General features: G+C 37.8%; 1 protein-coding gene across 1 annotated transcript; it reads right to left on the reverse strand.

Annotated features, from left to right (window-relative positions):
* Window positions 1-4,038: 4,038 nt before the first annotated feature.
* ppef1 (protein phosphatase, EF-hand calcium binding domain 1) lies at window positions 4,039-20,302 on the reverse strand. The gene is made up of 27 exons (XM_056735624.1): window positions 19,936-20,302; window positions 19,557-19,628; window positions 19,261-19,391; window positions 18,815-18,847; window positions 17,398-17,525; window positions 16,696-16,756; window positions 14,566-14,735; window positions 14,360-14,474; window positions 13,821-13,867; window positions 13,508-13,674; window positions 13,372-13,408; window positions 12,750-12,899; window positions 12,147-12,497; window positions 11,758-11,943; window positions 10,784-10,926; window positions 10,588-10,694; window positions 10,344-10,507; window positions 9,904-9,988; window positions 9,492-9,818; window positions 9,154-9,294; window positions 8,842-9,015; window positions 8,486-8,650; window positions 7,053-8,316; window positions 6,575-6,700; window positions 5,284-5,406; window positions 4,969-5,094; window positions 4,039-4,685 (listed from the first exon to the last, which is right to left on the reverse strand). The coding sequence occupies exons 3-19, from the start codon at window positions 19,313-19,315 to the stop codon at window positions 9,619-9,621; spliced, it is 2,199 nt and encodes a 732-aa protein (XP_056591602.1). The 5' UTR covers window positions 19,316-19,391; window positions 19,557-19,628; window positions 19,936-20,302; the 3' UTR covers window positions 4,039-4,685; window positions 4,969-5,094; window positions 5,284-5,406; window positions 6,575-6,700; window positions 7,053-8,316; window positions 8,486-8,650; window positions 8,842-9,015; window positions 9,154-9,294; window positions 9,492-9,618.
* Between the last annotated feature and the right edge of the window lie 60 nt (window positions 20,303-20,362).

A 20,362-nucleotide genomic window follows, 5' to 3' on the forward strand; every position in this document is an offset into this window, starting at 1 on the left:
CTTAAACCAGGACTAGGCCTATTTAGGATATTTAAGATGTTTTAAAATACATACTTTGCAAAGAAACATTACTGGTATAAAAGGTGGTCCATTTCTTCAGCCACAGCTTTTACGCCTCTACAGAGACTTCCATCCTTCCAACCACTACAAGCTCCCCAGTCAAAACATCAGGTTCCAAAGGAATTGTACTGACAGGTATGCCAACCTTCTTGAGATTACATTTGGGGGTCTTAGTCAAACCATACCACGAATTGAGGTAGATTTGTGGGGATGTGGTTACACGAGGCATTCCAGGCAGGTCTTGGTGAGCATTCGCTTTTAGAAAAGATGCACCTTTTGTCATTTTTGCTATTGTACGTGTCTAATACATGCACGGGCAACTTATTACACACCAAAGACATAGAAAAACACGTATTGGCGCCATCTGACCCTTTTAAAAAAGTATATAAAATGCAAAATATCTTGTGAATAAAAATCACCTTTAGGTCATTGAGTACATGTACATGACTCGTTCATATGTGGGAACACAGATTTTGAGAAATGTCTCATCATTTTTATGCTTATACAATGGAAGTCAATGGGAGTCAATGTTTGGCTATCCATATTTGTTCTACATAAGAAATAAAGTCATAGTGGTTTGGAATAACATGAGAGTGGATAAATGATGAAAGCATTTTAGTTTTGGAAGGATCTGTCCCTTTTTAAATCATGCATGTACAGCCACTTTGTCACCAGATGTATTCGCACCAATTAGGAATGTTAACAAATCATTCCACAAACATTTTTCATTTCTATATTTGCATTTATTCTCAAACACTCCTGCACTTACCTTAGTCAGAGGGTTTTTAACATCACAGTTAATGCCCGCCACCAGGACCATATTGGGCATCAAGGGTTTAGGAAACTCCAGGGTGAAATCAAACCTCATCAGCCATATAGCTCCCGTTTGCAGGATATCTGCCAAACTTACATCTCTCTGCAGGAATCGAGACACCATATTCTCAACCGTCCAGTATGACAATTTGCAAAGCACAGGCTCCAGACAGCTAACAAGAACGTTTACCACACGTTCACCGAAAGACATACGGTCTGTGCTTTTTGTGAAGAACCGCGGGACATAAGAAGGAGGGTCTGGGCAGGCTGTGGCGGTGGAGTCCAGTCTGCAGGGCAAACCGCGTAACATGTACACGGCAGGTAAAGAGAGATTATAAGCCAGTATGGCACCGGTTGGCACAACTGGGCTGGTGAGAACGGCATCAAAGTTCTGCTTTCTCAGGTAGTCCACCAGCTCTTGGTTGAACAGGAGACTCTCAGCTGTGGTGGTTTGGAACTTCACAAATCTTTTCATGTTACTGATTCTGGTAGGGATCCTTTCCAGAAAAGGTAGCTTTCTGATCGCCTCGGCATTCCGAGCTTGGAGCTCATCCAGTTCTTCTTGTCCATACGGAACTGGAAACGTTCTGGTCGTAAAGTGTTTCCCGGGTCCTAGTCGCACGCTGACTTCTGGAATGACCACAAGTACTTGGTGACCCCTGCGGCCCATTTCTTCTGCAACAGCCTTCAAACCAGTCCAGTGGCTCCCGTCCATGGGAACCACTAAAAGTTTACCAGTCCAACCAGATGCTCCAGACCGCGTCGTCTCTTCTAGAGATGCAACGGAGAGGATGAAATGTCCCATAAATGCAGCAAATGTCCATCTCATTTTGGTGCCTTTGTGTCTAAACGTCACTAAAGAATGTACAGGAGATTTGAGTAATAGTACATTCAGCAATCATGGAGCAATATTGTTTGTGTCTCTGCCGTTCAAATGTGTTTAAAAACAAATACTAAGACTTATTTTCTGTGCACATTCCACACAAGATTAACAAGCTTAGATCTAAACGTAGAATGATCACTTTCATAAATATAATCAAGTCCAGAATAAAGATATTAGGCTAAAATGAAAATATGAGTTTACAAGCAGCTTGTTGAACCAACGGAGATGCAGAGGTGTGTCAATATATTTCAGAACCCCAAAGAATGCAAAGCCTGGCAATGAATGACTTGGGTACAAAGTCTCACTCGTCTTTGGCCTTACTGGCAGTGATCCCAGGCCCTTTGTCTCCCTTCCAGCTTGAATTGACCAACAGAAAAATAGGTGTCTGTGAAATTAAAAACATTCGTACCCACAATATGATGAGGGATGCAAATGTTCTATGTTGTAACACATTAATTATGTGACTATAATTTATTATTTCATTATTATTTTAAATATTTTGTAATCTAATTCATTGTGTCACACAAATATTGTCTCATGCTTTTGCAAACATGTTTGAGAAAGATAAGGAGCAACAAGCAAGAACAAAGAGGTTGAGAAGGGAAGTGGAAATGTGGCCTCAACATTTCAAAATTGTGACGGTGCCTGTGAACAGTCAGAGGATATCTCTCACTTGGCAAAATTTTGTCGAATTTCATAGACATGCTCACAAATAAACAGCTTTTTTCTTCCTCCATGTCCTAAAACTCTCTCATAAAGATGTATTACAGTACATACACTTCCGGTCAAAAGTTTTTGAACACGTACTCACTGCAAGACCATAAATCTGTTTAAACAATAAGTAACAAATGCGTTCGCATGGTACATTTAGTTAATCAGGTTAATGATATTTTGCTTAGTCAAGATACCAATGTAATCTCTCTAAGTATGCATGACGCCTCACGTCTGATCACATCATGAGCACAATGCGGAGTACAATTGTAGTTCAGCTAAATACACATGCTAACTGAAGTTAGAGTAACATTATTCAGGTTTTTACAATTTCAGTCATACTGAATGTCATACTTTGCAGTACATTAGTTTAAGCGAGAACATTTTAAAGTGCATGAAAAAACACTTAAAGCTAGTTTCTGAACAGCTAAGAAAATACTGTGCAAAAGAATTTGTTGATATATTCATATAAAAATAGCTTATTTTGGGTCCTGGACAGGGGTTAGTTTAAATCTGAACCTTATTTAAATTGGGTTCACCCAAAAATGAAAATTGAAACATGAAATACATATGCATACATTTCTTTGTTCTGTTTTACACAAGGAAAGATATTTGAAAGAATGTTATCAACTGACATTTCTGAGGCACCGTTGACTACCAGAGCAGAAAAACTTATATTGAATATATAAATAATATATTTTAAAGAGTTCAGGAAAACCAACTAAATCTGACTACCCAATACATCCCAGAAATTTATACAGATTTGGAACAACTTCAGGATGATTAATTCATGAGAGGATTTTCAGTTTTGGGTGGACTATCCCTTGAAGCCCTGTCCGGGAAACCACCCCTTCAAGAATAGTCAGTTGGTGACAGGTTTGCTATTTGAACTACTGATTAATGTAGCTCATATAAAACCAATTAAATTATTTGTCGTGTTAAGGATAGACTGTGTCCGCCATATGTACATAATCATCCATTTTCTGCACTGCACTATACTGTACATTGACATCTATTTTAAATTCTGTTTCCAGGTTTTGGGCTTTAAATAAATGGCAAAAATCCCCTGAAGGTAAAAAGAGCAAAGGTGTGTTTGTATGACTTGCACATCCCAGTTGTGCAGTGTTGTTAAGGCTAATAAAGTTACAGAAATGTTAGGATAAACAGAACATTATGAACTGGCACAACTCATCATGATGCAGCAGTTTATAGCAACCATGCAACCCCTTAAGTTAAACAGACGTTGAGTTCTGACATTGAGATTGTGCAAGTACCTGCCTTGAACTCTTTTGAATGAAAAGTTTAAAAGAGAAGAAGAGAAACATAAACACGTTATAACTAAGACGAAAACATGCCAGTACATCTCTGTATCACAAAAAGCCACCTGAATCAGCCTTTTGGGTACCTAAGGTAGAAAAAAATAATTCTTCCTCTCATGAATTAAAAATGTGTAAAGGAGTGATGCAATTAAAACCCAGATTTTCCTTTTGATCTAATCTGTGATTTAACTGTTGTTAAATCACAGATAAAGCCATTATATGAATTGTTATTTTAACAAAATAATGAAAAACTATTTTACTGCAGTTTTATTGTGTAGTTTTATAAAATACATTGTACAATGTTCTATATGTGGTTTGCATATTATATGTGCTTAAACAGTTCACTTCACCTACAATAGTTATTTTCAACAAGGTGATGCAATTTCTTTAAGACTATGAATTTATAAAAAAATCATGCATCGCAGTACTCAATTGAAACTCAACTAATAAAACTGGACAATGTAAAATAAAGATCATATAGATTAGAGGAACAGTCGGATAAATCAATATAAAACAATGTTACAAAGTACTAACATTGTTCAGCCATTAAACTTTATAATCACACCAAATTCAGTAAATAATTGACATGTTTAGGTAAGAAAGGATTTCTTAAACATCAGTGCTTATTCATACATTTGTTGATGCAGAAATACAAAATTCAGTATCCCGTTACATTAAGTGTATAGTTTATAGTATATTTAAATATACAAAACAAGATAAATACATCATTATCTTTCCTCTTTATTTTGAGGAGCTGGTCATTGCATGCACCACCAGACAGATTTTCGGATTATATGGAGATATTCGATGTGCTTCTGGACAGGCGCATTGGAAGCTGCCTCTGTGGTTGATGCAGAGGTGCGAACAGCCGCCGTTCTTCCATTGACCTTCATTAATATCTGAGATCAGAGGAAAGCAGCTCTTAACAGCAACACCTATCAACACACAACTCTCTCGCGTGTGTGTGTACGGTAAACATAAATCTCTGTGCGAGACAAAGAGGCATCTGACAGACAAGAATCCAGATTGACTTGTCAGTGGCCGTGTATTCACTGTTGTTCACATTACAACAATTCTATAAGAATCAAAACCATTTGCTAGAATCATGTTCTGAGACACGCATTGTTGAAGTCCAGCTCAACTTGTTCGTGCATGCAGGGTTTGTGTGTATTGTGTACCGACCTTCACATTGGTAGCCATTAGGGTGCAGTTTATATCCTCGAGGACAGATACACCTGTGTGTGCCCGGCAGATTTACACACTTCCATTCACACCTGTTCAACTGCATCTCCTCACATTTATTAATGTCTAAACGCACACAAAACAAAAACTTTTACAAAAAGCCCTCGACATCAATTTCTTAATTATATTATATACCAATAATAGATTAGTTTAAAAATCCCTTATGAAAAACATCTTTGCTCTATTGAATAAAAAATAGGACAATACGTAACCATAACGTTACTCACTAACACAAGACATTAATGATTCACTCACTAAAACAGGATGTTCTGTCTGGTGAGAGCTGGAAACCTGGATTACAACTGCACCTATAGGAGCCCAAGGTGTTTTCACAGGCCTGCTGGCACAGGTGTAACTGCTCCACACACTCGTCGAAATCTAAAAACACCACGGACACGCACTCACATGAAAACAAGCTCATGCACTTACAACAATAACACAAACCACACCATAAAGATGATTGTAGTTTGCACTTGGGTATGGATACACACTAATACATGTAATAGAAGAACTAGTTCAAAGGTAAATGGAAAGCTTAAAAAAACAGTAATGTGTTATTAAACCAGACAACAGAGACAGAAAAACACTGTCATATCTACTGCGCAACTTTTAAGACAACACAGGCAAAACTGGGAGATTGGATGTCATTTTGCAAAGGGACATTTCCAAACAGGACACATTAAAATCACTATAAAGTATAGGTCACAAGTTTCACAATTGCCTAAACAGATTGTTAGTTTCCTGAAAATCTGTGAAATATGGTTTTATAATCATATTACTTATAATATTAATATATTAATACTTAATATTCCATAAATGCCCTATTCATCCCTATTGACACATATAAACATACTGTAAGCGTTTTTAGAGGTTTTCCATATAAAACACAGATTATGCTACAAAAAAGTCAAAATGCTCATCATTCAAAACCCGGACATGCCTTGTCCCCTTATTACAACTTTTGAAGACTGCTTTCAACAAGCAATAGCATTTTTATTTTCCTTAAATACAATTTAATTTGATCATGACTCATCTTTATTGTGTTTCTCCTTGTGTGTTTCTCCTTATCCAAACTGCGTATTGCATGTTAGGGTCTATATTATATGCGGGATAACCCCTTTAAATCCAGTATGAATCTCACACACGTTCTTGTTCTTTTACCCCCAAGAGCACAACTATCATCTTGTTACAGGTCAAGGATTCAAAGCTCTGGTGTTAAACCAGAGGGTAAGTTTGAGTCTTGCGAGCATTGAAGGGATGAATCTACACAACACAGCTGGTCTGCTACCAGAATCATAAATCTGACACACAAAATCATAAATCTGACACAACGGGTTAAGAACACGTAACACTAAAGGTGCACTTAAACTGTCAACCCAGTATCAGGAACAAATCATAAGAAAAAAAGAGAAAGCCGGTATTTCTAAAGCAGAAAACCTATAATCAGTGGAGTCTTGATGTCTGAGGAATAGTTTTTTAAAGTCCGATTTCCTAATTTGTAAATGTGGTAATATTGATACCATGGATTAAATGGTTCAGTTCTCACCTCTACAGGTGTGCTGGTCTTCCAAGAGCAGAAATCCTGGTTTACAGAGGCATTGAGCTCTATTCTGACCAATGTCATGGCAGATCTGAGAACAAACTCCATTGTTTAGGGAACAAGGAGTTAATGCTGTAAGAAATAGAACAATTAAGATGTAAGGTTTCTTTGTTGCACTGAAGCAAAGTTATTCAGGCTCCCTATGTAAGAACTAAAGACAAAGAGCATAAATAGATCTTGCTTACCCATAATATTGAAAGATTTAGTCATTGAAACTAATTATAAGAATGGTACGGTCTAAAAAAGTTGAATGAAAATGCTGAACGATCTCTATGATAATACGACAGAAATTTAAAGGTGCAATGTGGAGATTTTAGGAGCATCTAGTGGAGAGGTTAGGAATTGCAACCAATTGCTCACACCTTTCTCTTTAAAAAAAACGATAGTTTATCATAATTATTATAATAAAATAAATAAAAATGACCTAAACAGAGAGGCGTTCGGCCGCTCCATTGTCCACTGTGGTGACAGTAATTGTAGACGTCCCCACTGGTCAATGTGTATCCAGGGTAACAGGCATACTGGATATAATGCTTATATTGACGTGGGCCTGGATTCTTTATTGACCGGAAGTAAATCGTTCCATGAGAGACCAGAGGAGGGTAAGGGCACAATGGACGATGTTCCCTTGTTGGCAATCTTGTAATCCCAAGATCTTTCCATGCTGGAGAATCGAGTGTATGTGTATGCTCACTCCCATCGCTTCTTTCACTTTCTTGTTGATAATCAATTCTCGTCGATAAAGTAGTGTTTCTTAGAATCTGCCTTAAGAGAACATGTCTAGAAAAAACATTTGTGACCTTATTTGTGTAATTTGTACCTTTTCTCTGGGGTACGGCAGATGTAAGCTTGGTGTCTACTGTCAACACCTCTGTGCGGGGTGATGTTAGTTCAGTGGTCCTTGATGGTGAAGATGTCACACAGATATCACTGCAGTTAGATGAAACAGTACTGCGAGTAGTAGACTCTAGGAAGTGTACCATAAATCCAAAAGAGCTTGTCGTTGGAGAAGCTGGAGAACTTATAGTGGTTGCTTCAAATGAAGCTTTTGATAGAAAAGACACTGATTGGATTTTATCTGTAGGGGTGACATTTGGGTCCGGTGGGATGATGTTTGATGTCTGATGAGAATCAAATGCAAAATACATTGAAGCTGTAGTGACTTGAGGACTTTGAGATGGTTTGTCTGTAACAGAAATAGACTGAAGATCTTTCTTGTTTCCTTTGTATGATGTGTGATCTATGATCTTTGCAGTAGACCCTCTGACTTGTTGAGTATCTGTCAGTGGAGTAGTAAAGCTAGACACTTGAAAAGAAGCGCTAGGATGAGAGGATGAGATTGTGGTGACATTGGAAGAGTCCACTAGCAGCGGTTCCTGAAGATCTGTGTTCCTAAATGGATCCTTAAACATTCTCCAAATTGTTGATTGGTTCCTGAAGAACGTCAGCCGCCGCTCCCTTACGTTGCGTTTTGTCGGCCCACAGTTTCTTCAATGGCTTGATCTCCAGTGTCTTATTATTTTCCTGTTTGTGTCCTTGAAAGTCAGGTTTGATGTGAGGGAACCCATGCACTGCTGATTTATGAAAAGCTTTGGGAGCTCTGACCTCGAGTGTGTTAAAATGGCTCTGCAAGTTGACATCCAAGCCAAATGCCTCCTGTGTCAGATGAACCCTCATGATATCAGCCGCTGAAAAAAAAATATATATATACTTCATTTTTTTTTGAAGCCCCAACATTGTGTTTCAAACAGAGCATGCATAACAGTGAATTTATTATTTGAAAGTCAAAATAGGTGATGTGACATTTTTATGATAATGATGATGATATATTTCAGTCTTCAAATATGCACTTCATACCATGGCAGACAGGTTTAGTGCCATTCCAGATTTTTCCTTTGCAGTAGAGCAATGCGGATCCGAACAAACTGAATCCAGAATCACAGCGAAAAAAGGACAGAGATCCATCTTGAGAGACCACAGTACTGCCATGCAGAAGAGTACCAGGGCTGGGACAACCCGATGCTGAAATATGTAAGAATAATTCATTTATTACACACAACCAAAACTAGCATGCATTTAAAGATTTTGCAATGCATTTTGTAATAAAAATGTGTTTATTTCTAATAATCATGAGCTTAAAATACTAAACAAGCTTTGAAAACATCATTTGGTGTGTACTCAAAAACATCTACTAAATACATATATTCACTGACCCACACACAGCGGTGGGTTTCTGGCCCATTGTACAGACACACAGCTGCTAGTACGATAACCATGTATCCGGAACCCAGGATTACAGGTGAAGGTAACATACAGTCCTCCATACCGGAAAAACATCTGTCCATTTTCCAAGTTCCCAAAACCACTGCAGCCTTTATCGGCGAAGCCTGAGCAGGAACCACAACACAAAACAAGAAACAAATGCACACACAATCTGAAGTAGTTAAAAAAACTAAAGCATGTTTTTAATTAAGCATGAGCCAACATTATAATAAATCGCATGAACTTAAATTGTGATATGTTACCTGGAGTTACTGTCCAGAGCTGGATCAAAAACACAAACCGCAGCAAACCACTCCGCATTATCGAGCAAGTATAAGTGTATAAAAGAAGCTGTCGAAACCCAGAGTATGATAAAGATCAGGCATACTGACACTAGAGAGAGTCTTGAGCAGAAGGAATTCAGGGATGAGAGAAGAGAGAAGGAGAGAGGGAAAGGGGAGGAGACAGACACAGGGTTAGGATTGTTGAGGCGATAAACAGATGAAAGCATGAACAGTCAACATTTTTTTAGAATTTTGTGTATTCAATGTTTAAATCAATAAATGACTCATAAAGAAAAAAATCACAAGCTTCTTATTACCTTTACGAAAAATGGAAATCCTGGAAAATCATGCAATGAGTAACTGCTTATCGTGCCCATAAGACTTTATCATAAAAAAATAACGATGATGATTTGTAAATCTGTCTTGTAGGCTGCTCGTCCAGAATTAACCCTGCTGTTGATCTTTGACATCCAGTTTATGCACAACCCTGAAAGCCTCCAGGAACTCATTAAAGTCAATACTGCCGTCTTTGTTGAAGTCGATGCTTCTAGCCATGTCGTCTATCGTCTTGTCATTCACAGCCACTCCCAAATGAGAACTGAAGAGCTTCCAGGTTTGACGGAACTCCTCGATGGAGATCTTACCTACATGTGCAGGTGGAAAAGGGGTTAAGATCACATGAAGATCTGGAAAAGTGCATTCGGACACTGGGAACACACTGATATTTACCTGAATGGTCCTTATCGATGATGTTGAATATGATCTCCAGATCAGTTCTATACCTATAAAGAGTTTCAGCCAAATTTGGAGTCACCTAAAACATGGTATAAGTATAATAAAAAATAATAATAATTATTTATATTTTGCATAAATGTGTAACTGATATAAATATATATATATACATAACTGATATTGAATATTAAAGAGGTATGATTTCCAACAGTAGACCATTTGTTACTGTTTAAACCCTATTTATTTAATAATATTTGGTGTGTTTTGAGTCTTTTACTTTAGACTCAAGTGTCACATACGACCAGCAAATCAGAGCAGTCTTACATTACAAGTATTTTTTATTTTATAGTTCAAGCCTCAAATAAAAAGTCAATTTATAAGCATTGTTTTGATTACTTTCCAAGAAAAAACATATTGTGATAAAAAAAGATAGTAACCGGAGGGATGGGTTCTCCAGGGCTGATGTCCTCAAAGCAGGATTCATACTCCACATCACCATCCGGCCCAAGACGGGCCAGACGGGGGCGTAGGGTTCTCCACGGCAGATCCATCCGCAGAATGGACTCAACCACCAGGGCCCATTCACTAACAGAGATGCGGCCTGCACGGATAAAGAGAAGTACATCACACTCCAACTTAACAGAAAAAAAGCCACGCATATGTGCAAAGAATGAACCCAACCTGTGTTGTCTATGTCATACTGTTGAAAAGCAGCCATTAGCTCTGAGCGGTGAGCGTAGAGCTTCTCTTTCAGAGCTCTAAGTGCTGATCCCTCAGCTGCACAAACCCTAAAACACGATACACACAGATGACATATTCCTACATACACGAGAAACCTTAACACAGGAAGCAGTGACTTGTTAAGCAGTGGTAGTACCTCTGATGTAGGGTGAGTTTTCTGGTGCTGCGGCTCACTTGATACTGGAAGAAACGAGGGACCAGTTCAGGGCCCAGTTTAATGTACGCCCCACGGTTACTGCCTTCTTCGTAGTAGTTAGATGCAGAAAAAATTGTGATAACCTAAAAACAGCAATAATGTTTTCTTTTTGTATATTTATACTAACACAAACAAAAAGATAAGTTAAAGATAAGTAAGATATAAGTTAAATATATTTTACTATTTATTTACATATTTAAACAAATTATATGGGGATTCAATTTTATGCACAATTAAAAATTTAATTATATATAAAAATATTCTCTAAATTCAATCCCAGCTATTTATATTGCCCTGTATTTTAGAGTCGTATGTTTCAAACTGTATTGAATTTGTTACTGTTTCTTAAAGACCAAACTATTTATTTTACAATATTTGGTTGGAGCCTTTTGTTTGTCATACAGCAAATAAGACCATTTAAACTTCTTACATAAGGTTTTTTATCTTTTAGTTGTGTCCCCCATGTCTCAAATAAAAAGACAACATACTGTCCTCTTCGTACTAGTTAGATGCATAGAAAATAGCGATAACCTTGAAAAGGGAAATAATACAGGAAAATAATAAATGTTTTTCTGCTGTACATTTCCTGCTGTACATTCTACTTACTGCAACTCAAAAAAGTGCAAGAGAATTCTAAAACTGGCTTTGCTTGTAGATCTATCAACAATCACAAGAGGGCACTGTTGAAATCGTTAAAAAAACTCATGTTAAAACTTGAGTAATGAGAGCTACAAAACCCTTTGAGTCTCTTGAAACATTCAACTCTTGACAACATTAGGCTCCTGTAACAAACCTCTGATAAGATTTCATGAGAAACCTGAAACACTTAATATATCCGTGCTAATAAAACTAAAAAAGACGCTGTGTAACGATGTCATATAATGTGCAGTTTGAAGTAAGGTTGTAATGTAAACCTGTCCATTGTGGCAGAGCTCATAGCCCTCTTGTTTACACTCATGTGATCTGATGAGCAGACAGAGGCCGTGTTTCTGCAGAAGGGTTTGAGTCACGTCTGGTCCGAAGTAACAGCCTCCGCCACGGAAGGAGTTTGGAAAACAGCCATTTTGATTTTTAGGGTCACTCCAGAGGATGTCCACAATCTATAAATACAATGCAGTGTCATTATATAACAGCAAATGTTATTTATGAAGCATGTCTATGACGTTTGATTCACTCTGAATGCATAGAATCTATAATATCATTTCTTATCAGTAATTGATTACATTCATCCATTGGAAAATAAAAATAACAATAAAATGTATAATATGGTTTAAGAATAAAAATAATTTGATTTCAAACTCACTTGTTTCCATTCCAGCTCCTCTCTGGGTGGCTCTGGTGGTTCAAGAGACACAAATGAGTCCAGGAAAGGCACCTGAAGCACATCTGATGGACTCAGTAGACTGGGAGATGGTGGAAGTCTGCGAGGAATATTTATTGATGATGAAGAGGAAGAAGACGATGATGAAGATGAGGAGCAGCTTCCCTGTTTGGTGAAATGCTTCTTCGTCTTGCGGGAGGTGCGACTGCTTCGGCCATTGGATGAGGGGCTGCCCAGCCTGGACCTGCTGCTTTGTCTGCTGCTACTGCGACTGCAGGAGCGAACGTTGAGATGATCCATGCTACGTTTGGGCAGCCTAAGAGCAGATTTCACCTGCAACAATACATGTAAGGGATAATGTGTTTTCAGGACAGCTGGTTGAAAAACATGCTTGTACGTATCTGCAGAGGTATAACTGACAACAGTCAATCACACAGTAATCCTTTTTTTTTAGGGTTTAGTTGACCAATCAGAAAAAAGATGATTTGCATTTTACTGATATACTAAAGTAAACTCGATAAATTAAAATGAGTAAATAGAAGTAAAAATGGCCAATAGGGGCCTAAGGTTAAACCAAGGACTTACTTTATGTCTTTCAACAGTGCTCAGAAAGTCCAGATCAGTCTTATCTGATATGCCACCGTGAACTATGAGGACTTTGCTATCGATGACAGTTGCCAGAGGAAGTAAGCTGAATACATCCTGTAGAAGCTGTAGGATTTCCCTGCCATGTGTCTATCAAGAGAGCAGTATAAATTAATACGCATTTCAATAAATATCCACCAGGGGGCAGTCATGTCAAACATCCAGAAGTATAATTCACATGCAGTCCAATTTACAAATATGTTTACAAATACTATCTTTATTTTATTTAACAGAAAACCATTTACGAATGTTAGTATAAATAATCATCTCTGTAATCGCTTTAGTCATTATTTTAATTTAAGTATAATTTTTGCCTCCGATGCTTTCTTATTAAAGTCCCAGTGAAATTAAAAATGCCAATGCCAATTTATATTCCAGCGTTTATTGTAAGTAATTTATCAATGCAATGTAAGAATTTATATGAGCAAAACTCCATGTCAAACAATGTTACAATGTTTTGTATACCATTTTAGAGCTGAATTTAACATGTCAGAAAACAAAAACATTTTACTTCTCAATACGATTGAGTTTCAAATCATTTTTTAAGACATCCTAACTATACCTTGTACTTCTGCATGACTTCTCTTGTAAATCCATATCTGCAAGGACATAACATTTATTTTAAAAAGCAGTTTACTGGTGTTGTTCAGTATATGTCATCTTTCATATTTCTTCGTCAAGGTGATCTAGCCCACTACCTGAGGTTCATGATGTGGTCCTCATGGTTTCCTCTGTTCAGATGCATGTGGTCTGGGTAGAGCAGCAGGAAGGCAAACAGGATGATGATTATCTCTATAGATTTCTTTCCTCGATCCACAAAATCTCCATTGAATATGTAGGGATTCTCCGCAGACGGCAGACCATTCTGGGTAATAAAGCAATATATAATGTGAATGTGGTTAGTCACCATTGATGCCAAGGGCTTTAAAGAACTAATTTCTTCAATGGATATGTGTGCTAGAGAATATAATGAAATGTAATTTCACATTATAACAATAGATCTACATTTACCTTGTAAAATATAAGCAGTAAGTCATCCAGTCTACCATGAAGATCGCCTGCATGAGAGAGAAGTTTCCATGAAATAAAATCAATCAGTCATGAAAACAAGCAAAAAAAGAATAAAGAAAATATTAAGTCGTAGAGATCTCTTTCTCAGTTTTCCAATATGGGAATCTAGTTATTTACGCATGTTTTCTGTACTAATTAAATCTGGAGCGCTGTTGAGACGGAAATGATGCCGGTTGTCTGTGAGAAGCCCATTGAGGTAAACTGAAGAGCTTCATGAAGTGCAAAATAAATAAGCACTCAAACATTCATGCTGCCATCTTTCTCATGCAATATCTTGAAAACATTGAGAATCTTAATTACTCCGTGTAAACTGCTGAAATCCATCAGAGGTGGTTCTTTAGAAGATCTCCTACCCGTGTAAGATTCCCACCTCATGAATCATTCACGTTAGAAAAATAATAATAATAAACAATCCTGTTCTTCCCTACATATGCTGTTCAAATGGCCACTCTAGTGTTTTACAAAACATATCATCTCACCACAGATAGTAATTTCTTTTGCATAGGACGTCGACAGGTATATGACATTCGGCATCTGTTTTAAGAACTTCTTCGTTTCATATAGCAACTGCAGCACATATTTTCCATGGAGAGTCTGAAAAAAAGAACATGATGAGAACTTTGGTCTCATTTTCTTTTCGGCTCATTTTTTGCAGTCTTTTAGTAAACGTTTTATACTGTTGTACCTGCTCCTCTTTGAAGGCACTAAGCAGGGCATTGGTATCGGTCACGCTCAGCGGGAAGGAGATACGAGGGCCTCTGTACGACTCCGACACGACGATCTGCTCGTACTTTAGTTGCCTGACCTCCTCAGTTAAAGGGTCGACCACAGAGTCCAAAAGGTGAGAGATCAAGTCTGGGGGGACAGGGGAGAAAAAAAGGCCGTCGAGACTTTGAAGGTAGGCTGAAAACAAGTGCTACATGAAACCCCAAGGTAATGTGAAATGAATCAAAGCAATTTGTGCCACATGACAGAACTTGAAATGGTCTGGTGCAACTTAGAAAGCAGTAAACGCATCAAACATACATGTGACGATTTAAACATTTGATCACAGAATCATTTCAACTCAAGACTTTGAAAAATCAGGTTTAAAAACAAACAAGCACAACTGTAACAAGGTTTTTAGATTAGATTAGATTCAACTTTATTGTCATTACACATATACAGGTACAGTGTAACGAAATGTAGTTTAGGTCTAACCAGAAGTGCAATTAGCAAGTGCAGATATACAGTGTGAATAAATACAAGGTGCATGACAGACAGAAAAAACATATTTGAATGTGCATCCCTCCAGAACATTAAAAGGGATGTGAGAACTGGGGAACTTGAAAACAAGAGACAGCCAGTCAGACGTTTAGTTTTTGGTTAAATAATTGATTAATTCTCAACCTGAGCTCTATTATGAGAGGCCTTGGCATTGCCCATCAAAATACCCAGCACACAAGGCCATAGCACAATGTACCATGCTTAAATTTGCATAGCGCCTGCACAGAGGGCCGTCTGCTCATTGTGCCATTCTTGGAAATGTAAATTTGCAGTGTTTGCTGAAAATTTATGCAGACAGACAAAAATTTTAGAAACAGATGTTTGTATTGAACAGAGAGAACAAATGCAACTGCTTTTGCTTTTATCACTGCTTGTCAAGACTGATAAACAGGCAACACTGATCTCCATTTGTGTCAATATAAACAGCTCTAAAATAACAACTTTTTCAGTAGTCTTTGATAAGAGTGTGCACTTGCCTTTTCTGTATACGGGTGATAAATTAATATCACAATAATTTGTTATACAAGAAAACATATTAGCCTTGCCTGATAAGTCTGCATTACCCATGACACACATTGAATCTAAACTACATATTAGATGCCACAATAATATACTTGATCATTTTAACAGCCAACGGGCAAAGATTCTGGAGCTAAAGAAGAATGTCCTCAAACCTGAAAACCATCCAACCCAAGCCTCAGACACGGTTAATCGGCACTTGAGGCCCAATCAAAAGAAATTGAGTAACCCAGTGTTCCCCAAGGGCAATCAACAATATCATCACAACACCATCAAGGACTCTCCATGATTTATATAAAGTCATAAAAAAAAAAACAGTGGAGAAAAACATGTGCCCATGAAGTTTTCAGTACAAGGTCTGGTCTTCAAAACCAGCGCATTAAAATTCTGCAGTATGCATGCGCTAAAAGTGTTGCCTCTTGAGAAATTCCTACTGCTTTCCCTCTGATCTCATTTGGGTTTTCGCTGCACCACTTGACGAAAGACGGCACTAATTGTGTTCTGTAATTCTGCAGTTTTAGCGGCTGCCCGTGGAGGCTGGTTACTGCATCTCTCTCCCTCTCTTTCTGCATTATCAACACTCAAAAGGGGATCTCCCAAGGTTGCTAAGCAACTGGGTCTCCATATAGGTTTTTTGGAATCACTGAATGGATAGGAATACAACAGTCCAGGGGGAGACCGTTTGATTGAAAAACAAATTTGCTAGGGGCCTTCAAAAGGTGCGATACGGGCCAGCCAATTTCAAATGACAATGAAATCATATAGCTATGAAAAAGATTTATATTCAGCACTACCATGTTTGGGTATTATCCATACATGTTATGCAGTGCACTATAAATACATTTCCCTGACAAGATAAACTGTGGTAGGCTATATGAGGTCATTTTTTCATTGCACTTCTGCTTTTTGTTGTCCTTATGTTGTTCCAATTGCTTCTATTGTTTCCCTCATCTGTAAGTCGCTTTGGATAAAAGAGTCTGCTAAATGACTAAATGTAAATAGAAAATGTAACAGAATACAATTTTGTTACCTGGTCCGTTTCCATTCATCTGTGTGAAGTTGTCCAACAAGAAACTGAAGAAACTGGACAGCTATAGAGATTAAAAAGAGATTTTATTAAAATAAGATAATAAATGTCCGATCATTTTGTACATCAGCAGATAGTTCACCCAAAATTGAAAATTCTGTCATCATTTACACACGCTCTTGTTATTTCAAACCTGTATGACTTTCTTTCTTCTGCAGAAAACAAAAGAAAATATTTTGAAGAATGTTGTTATCCGGCACCCATTCACTTGCATTGGTTTTGTGTCCATACAATATGACTGAATGGGGGCCAGTGCTGTTCGGTTACCAACTTTCTTCAAAACAAACTTTGTGTTCTGCGGAAGACAGAAGGTCAAAAAGATTTGAAATGACAAGGAGGAGAGTAAATGATGACAGAATTTGTATTTCTGAGTGAACTAACACTTTGAGGATGCACAATTTAGACAGTATAGACCACTTCTGGTTTACATAATTTTTATATATCTTACGTATATAGTTAACATTTTGATTTGGTTATAAATGCTATATTGGTTGTATTTTGTTCAAACATTTGTCCTGTTAAAAACTGAAACAGGAAGTTCTTCTGGATCAGCGTGGTTTATATCTACTAAAGTGGTCTATAGGCAGATATATATATGTTCATTTTTGAGTGCTTTTTTTGTGGATAGGCTGCATATTTAAATACCTGTAGCTGGTCCTGTTCACCTGCATACTCAATGGACTGGAAGATGTTCCATGTGTAGCGTCTTCTCATCTCCAGATGAGCAACATACCGTCTGTACCAGCGTTGGATAAGTATAGCAGCTTTTATAGCTAAACATGTTAAAAACACACAAAGAGTGGCCGATGTAAACAAAGCCAAGCAACCACAGTTCTGAGACAAAACTAACTGGGGTGCTTCTTAGCACTGTTCACTAATGAGAAATGATGCAATGCATGCAATTCAATGGATCTAAAGTACCAGTATGAAAAACTAAGTAGATTTCTAAATACAGAAGAAATAAAAAAATCACAAATTTGTATTTGCATACAACTGCTCCCTTCTTTCAGAATGATCCACAAATGCACTGATTGCACATTTATTTAAAGATATAAAATGTAAACAATTAAAAGCAAAAGCAAAGAAGCACCGCTGCTACATTTGATTCCTGTCTGTCATATCAAATCATGTTGCCATGTAAACATCATGCTTAAATGCACATCATGCTTTAGTGACTCTTGGCACTGGGACAACAACATCTTCCAGAACACTTGAGTGCAAAGACACAGCTAAAAATAAACCTCGCCACAGGGGGTCAATATCACAGGTGCTAATTAAAGAAGTACAAAGAGCAGCTGAGGAGAAAGAACAGAGACGTCAGAGACAGCGGCTCGCTGGAGAATACAAAAACACACAAGACACACAAATTGTGATCTGGCTTTGAGAATGTCACAACAATTGATTTCTGTGCTAAATGAATTTAGATCTGCTAATATAACAACATTGCTGGCAAGTGATCAAGGCAGATAAAGAACTTAAAGGTGCTAAACGCATTGTAAACCACTGTGGAACATGTGGCACATTTTTTCCAAAACCCAGCCCAAAGGTGCCTTTGAGACAGTTGTGTTCAGAGATGAAGCGCGTCACCTCAGCGCCATCAAAATCGTCAGAAGCCACGACATCCAAATTTAGTTTAGATATCATACACCGAGAAAGCTCAGCTCCAGGCTTTTCATTCTGTGTATATGCTGCCTTGTTAATGTGAGAGATGACCGACAGGCGGAAAGCGCCTCAAAGTCTTCTGCTTGACTAAACACATAATTGGGGATTTGGCTTTTTAATGGCTGTTAAAGAAACAGAGATTAAAGAACATCTAATTCACTAAACGTCTGTCAGGTAATGAATATTTTTTCATATGAAACAAGTTATAGCACCTTTAAGATCTGTATTTTGCAATAAACACAACTGCATACAAATACACACTGATCGCGCTTCTCTTTGCAGTATATTTAAAGTGTCAAAGTTAATTTGTAAAATGATGCTTTGATGCCTACATTAGTACTTTACTATGAACACAAATGGGTCACGGACATTGATGACAGATGCTGAAGAAATGCCTTACTCAGAGCCGGGCTGTGTTTCTTGACAGAGCGATCTGTGTAAGAGGTAATTGAATTACATTGAAAATGTTTAAGCTTTAGGGGCAGAGAATGTCAAAAAGAGAAAGTGTTGAACAGAGGTGTAAAACACAAGTATTAAAACAGATTTTACTCGATGCAAGCAAAGAAAAATCATTGAATGTATACAGCACTGCCATATATTTTAATAAAGATAGCAAACATGTTGAAACCAGAGTTTTACTTAAGGACATTTAAAGGAACAGTTCACCCAAAAATGAAAACACTAGTCCCCATTCACATTTATTGTACAATAAACAGCTTGGACTGCTAAAAACGTTTATAGCATATTCCACATTAGATCCCCACAAAAGTATTTAAATAACAAGAGTATTTTTATTTTGAGGTTAACTTTCTCACGTGAAACTTGAAAATAAATATTAGTATTTACCCGTCTCTGAGGGTCGTGTTTGGTTCTCAACGGCAATGGATGTGCCACATCCCATGTTAATGCTCCTTGAATGTGGTCAGGAATCTGATGAACTATTCTGATATTTTTCTTCATTTAGCATCCAGAACGACCTTTGCAAAAACACAGAATGGTTTTTATTGACCAATATACCCATGCCTATTACTGCTTGATATGCATAATGAATTGAAAATGGCAGGAGAAAAGAGGAACATTTATGGGAATGAAAGCAGTGTCACGTGTCTTTGTTATACATTAAAGCAACAGAAGATACTTACTGCACATCATGGTGGACTTTAATCTGCCTCCTTAAGGGCTAATCAAAGGGCCCTTTTAACAATCATCGATCTCTAGGAAGGAAGCACATGAGTGAGAGAGTGAGGTAGACTGCTGAATATCATCTTCACAACGTTGTGAGTAAATTAACAGTGTAAAATATAGTACAGGATAGGCTTAAAATGCTTCTTGTTTCCAGGGATGCTCTAATGCTGGTGAATCTATCATTTTATCACACAGCCTATGTTTCGTATTAGTAAACCCCCGACTCAAATTAAACATAAAATATGTTTATTTCTCCTAGTAAAATTAACGTATACATATTCAAAAACATGCTACAACGAACACATGCGACACATAAACGACATGCGTCAAAGTTACCTTTGCGTTGCTCATCATCACTATCATCACTAACATCGACTGCTCGTGCAGACACGTAGAGAATATACACTGTAACAGTATTAAAAAGAAAATCAAACGTGGACGGGATGCGATGGAGCGCACAGGTGTCAGATGCGCTCGTGTCTAAACAAGGAACCAGACTCGCGAGCTGAGCGCAGCTTCCACTGACGTTCTCGAATCAGCGGTGGATTGCGTCACGCCCCACCTAAACTGCCAACAAAACTTACGACTATTGTCATTTTGGTAGGCTGTCACGTTTCGTTACTGCCCGACCGAGAACCGGTGACCATCTTGCAGGTTTGTGTTATCGAAATTGAAACGGTGAAGTTTGGAGACGTAGCTCGAAGCGTGGATGGGGCGTCGGAGCAACAGGAGCCATCGGCTGCAGCTGGGGAGGTGGGAGTGA

Source organism: Triplophysa dalaica, chromosome 21, assembly GCF_015846415.1.
Source record: "Triplophysa dalaica isolate WHDGS20190420 chromosome 21, ASM1584641v1, whole genome shotgun sequence".
Lineage (NCBI taxonomy): Eukaryota > Metazoa > Chordata > Actinopteri > Cypriniformes > Nemacheilidae > Triplophysa > Triplophysa dalaica.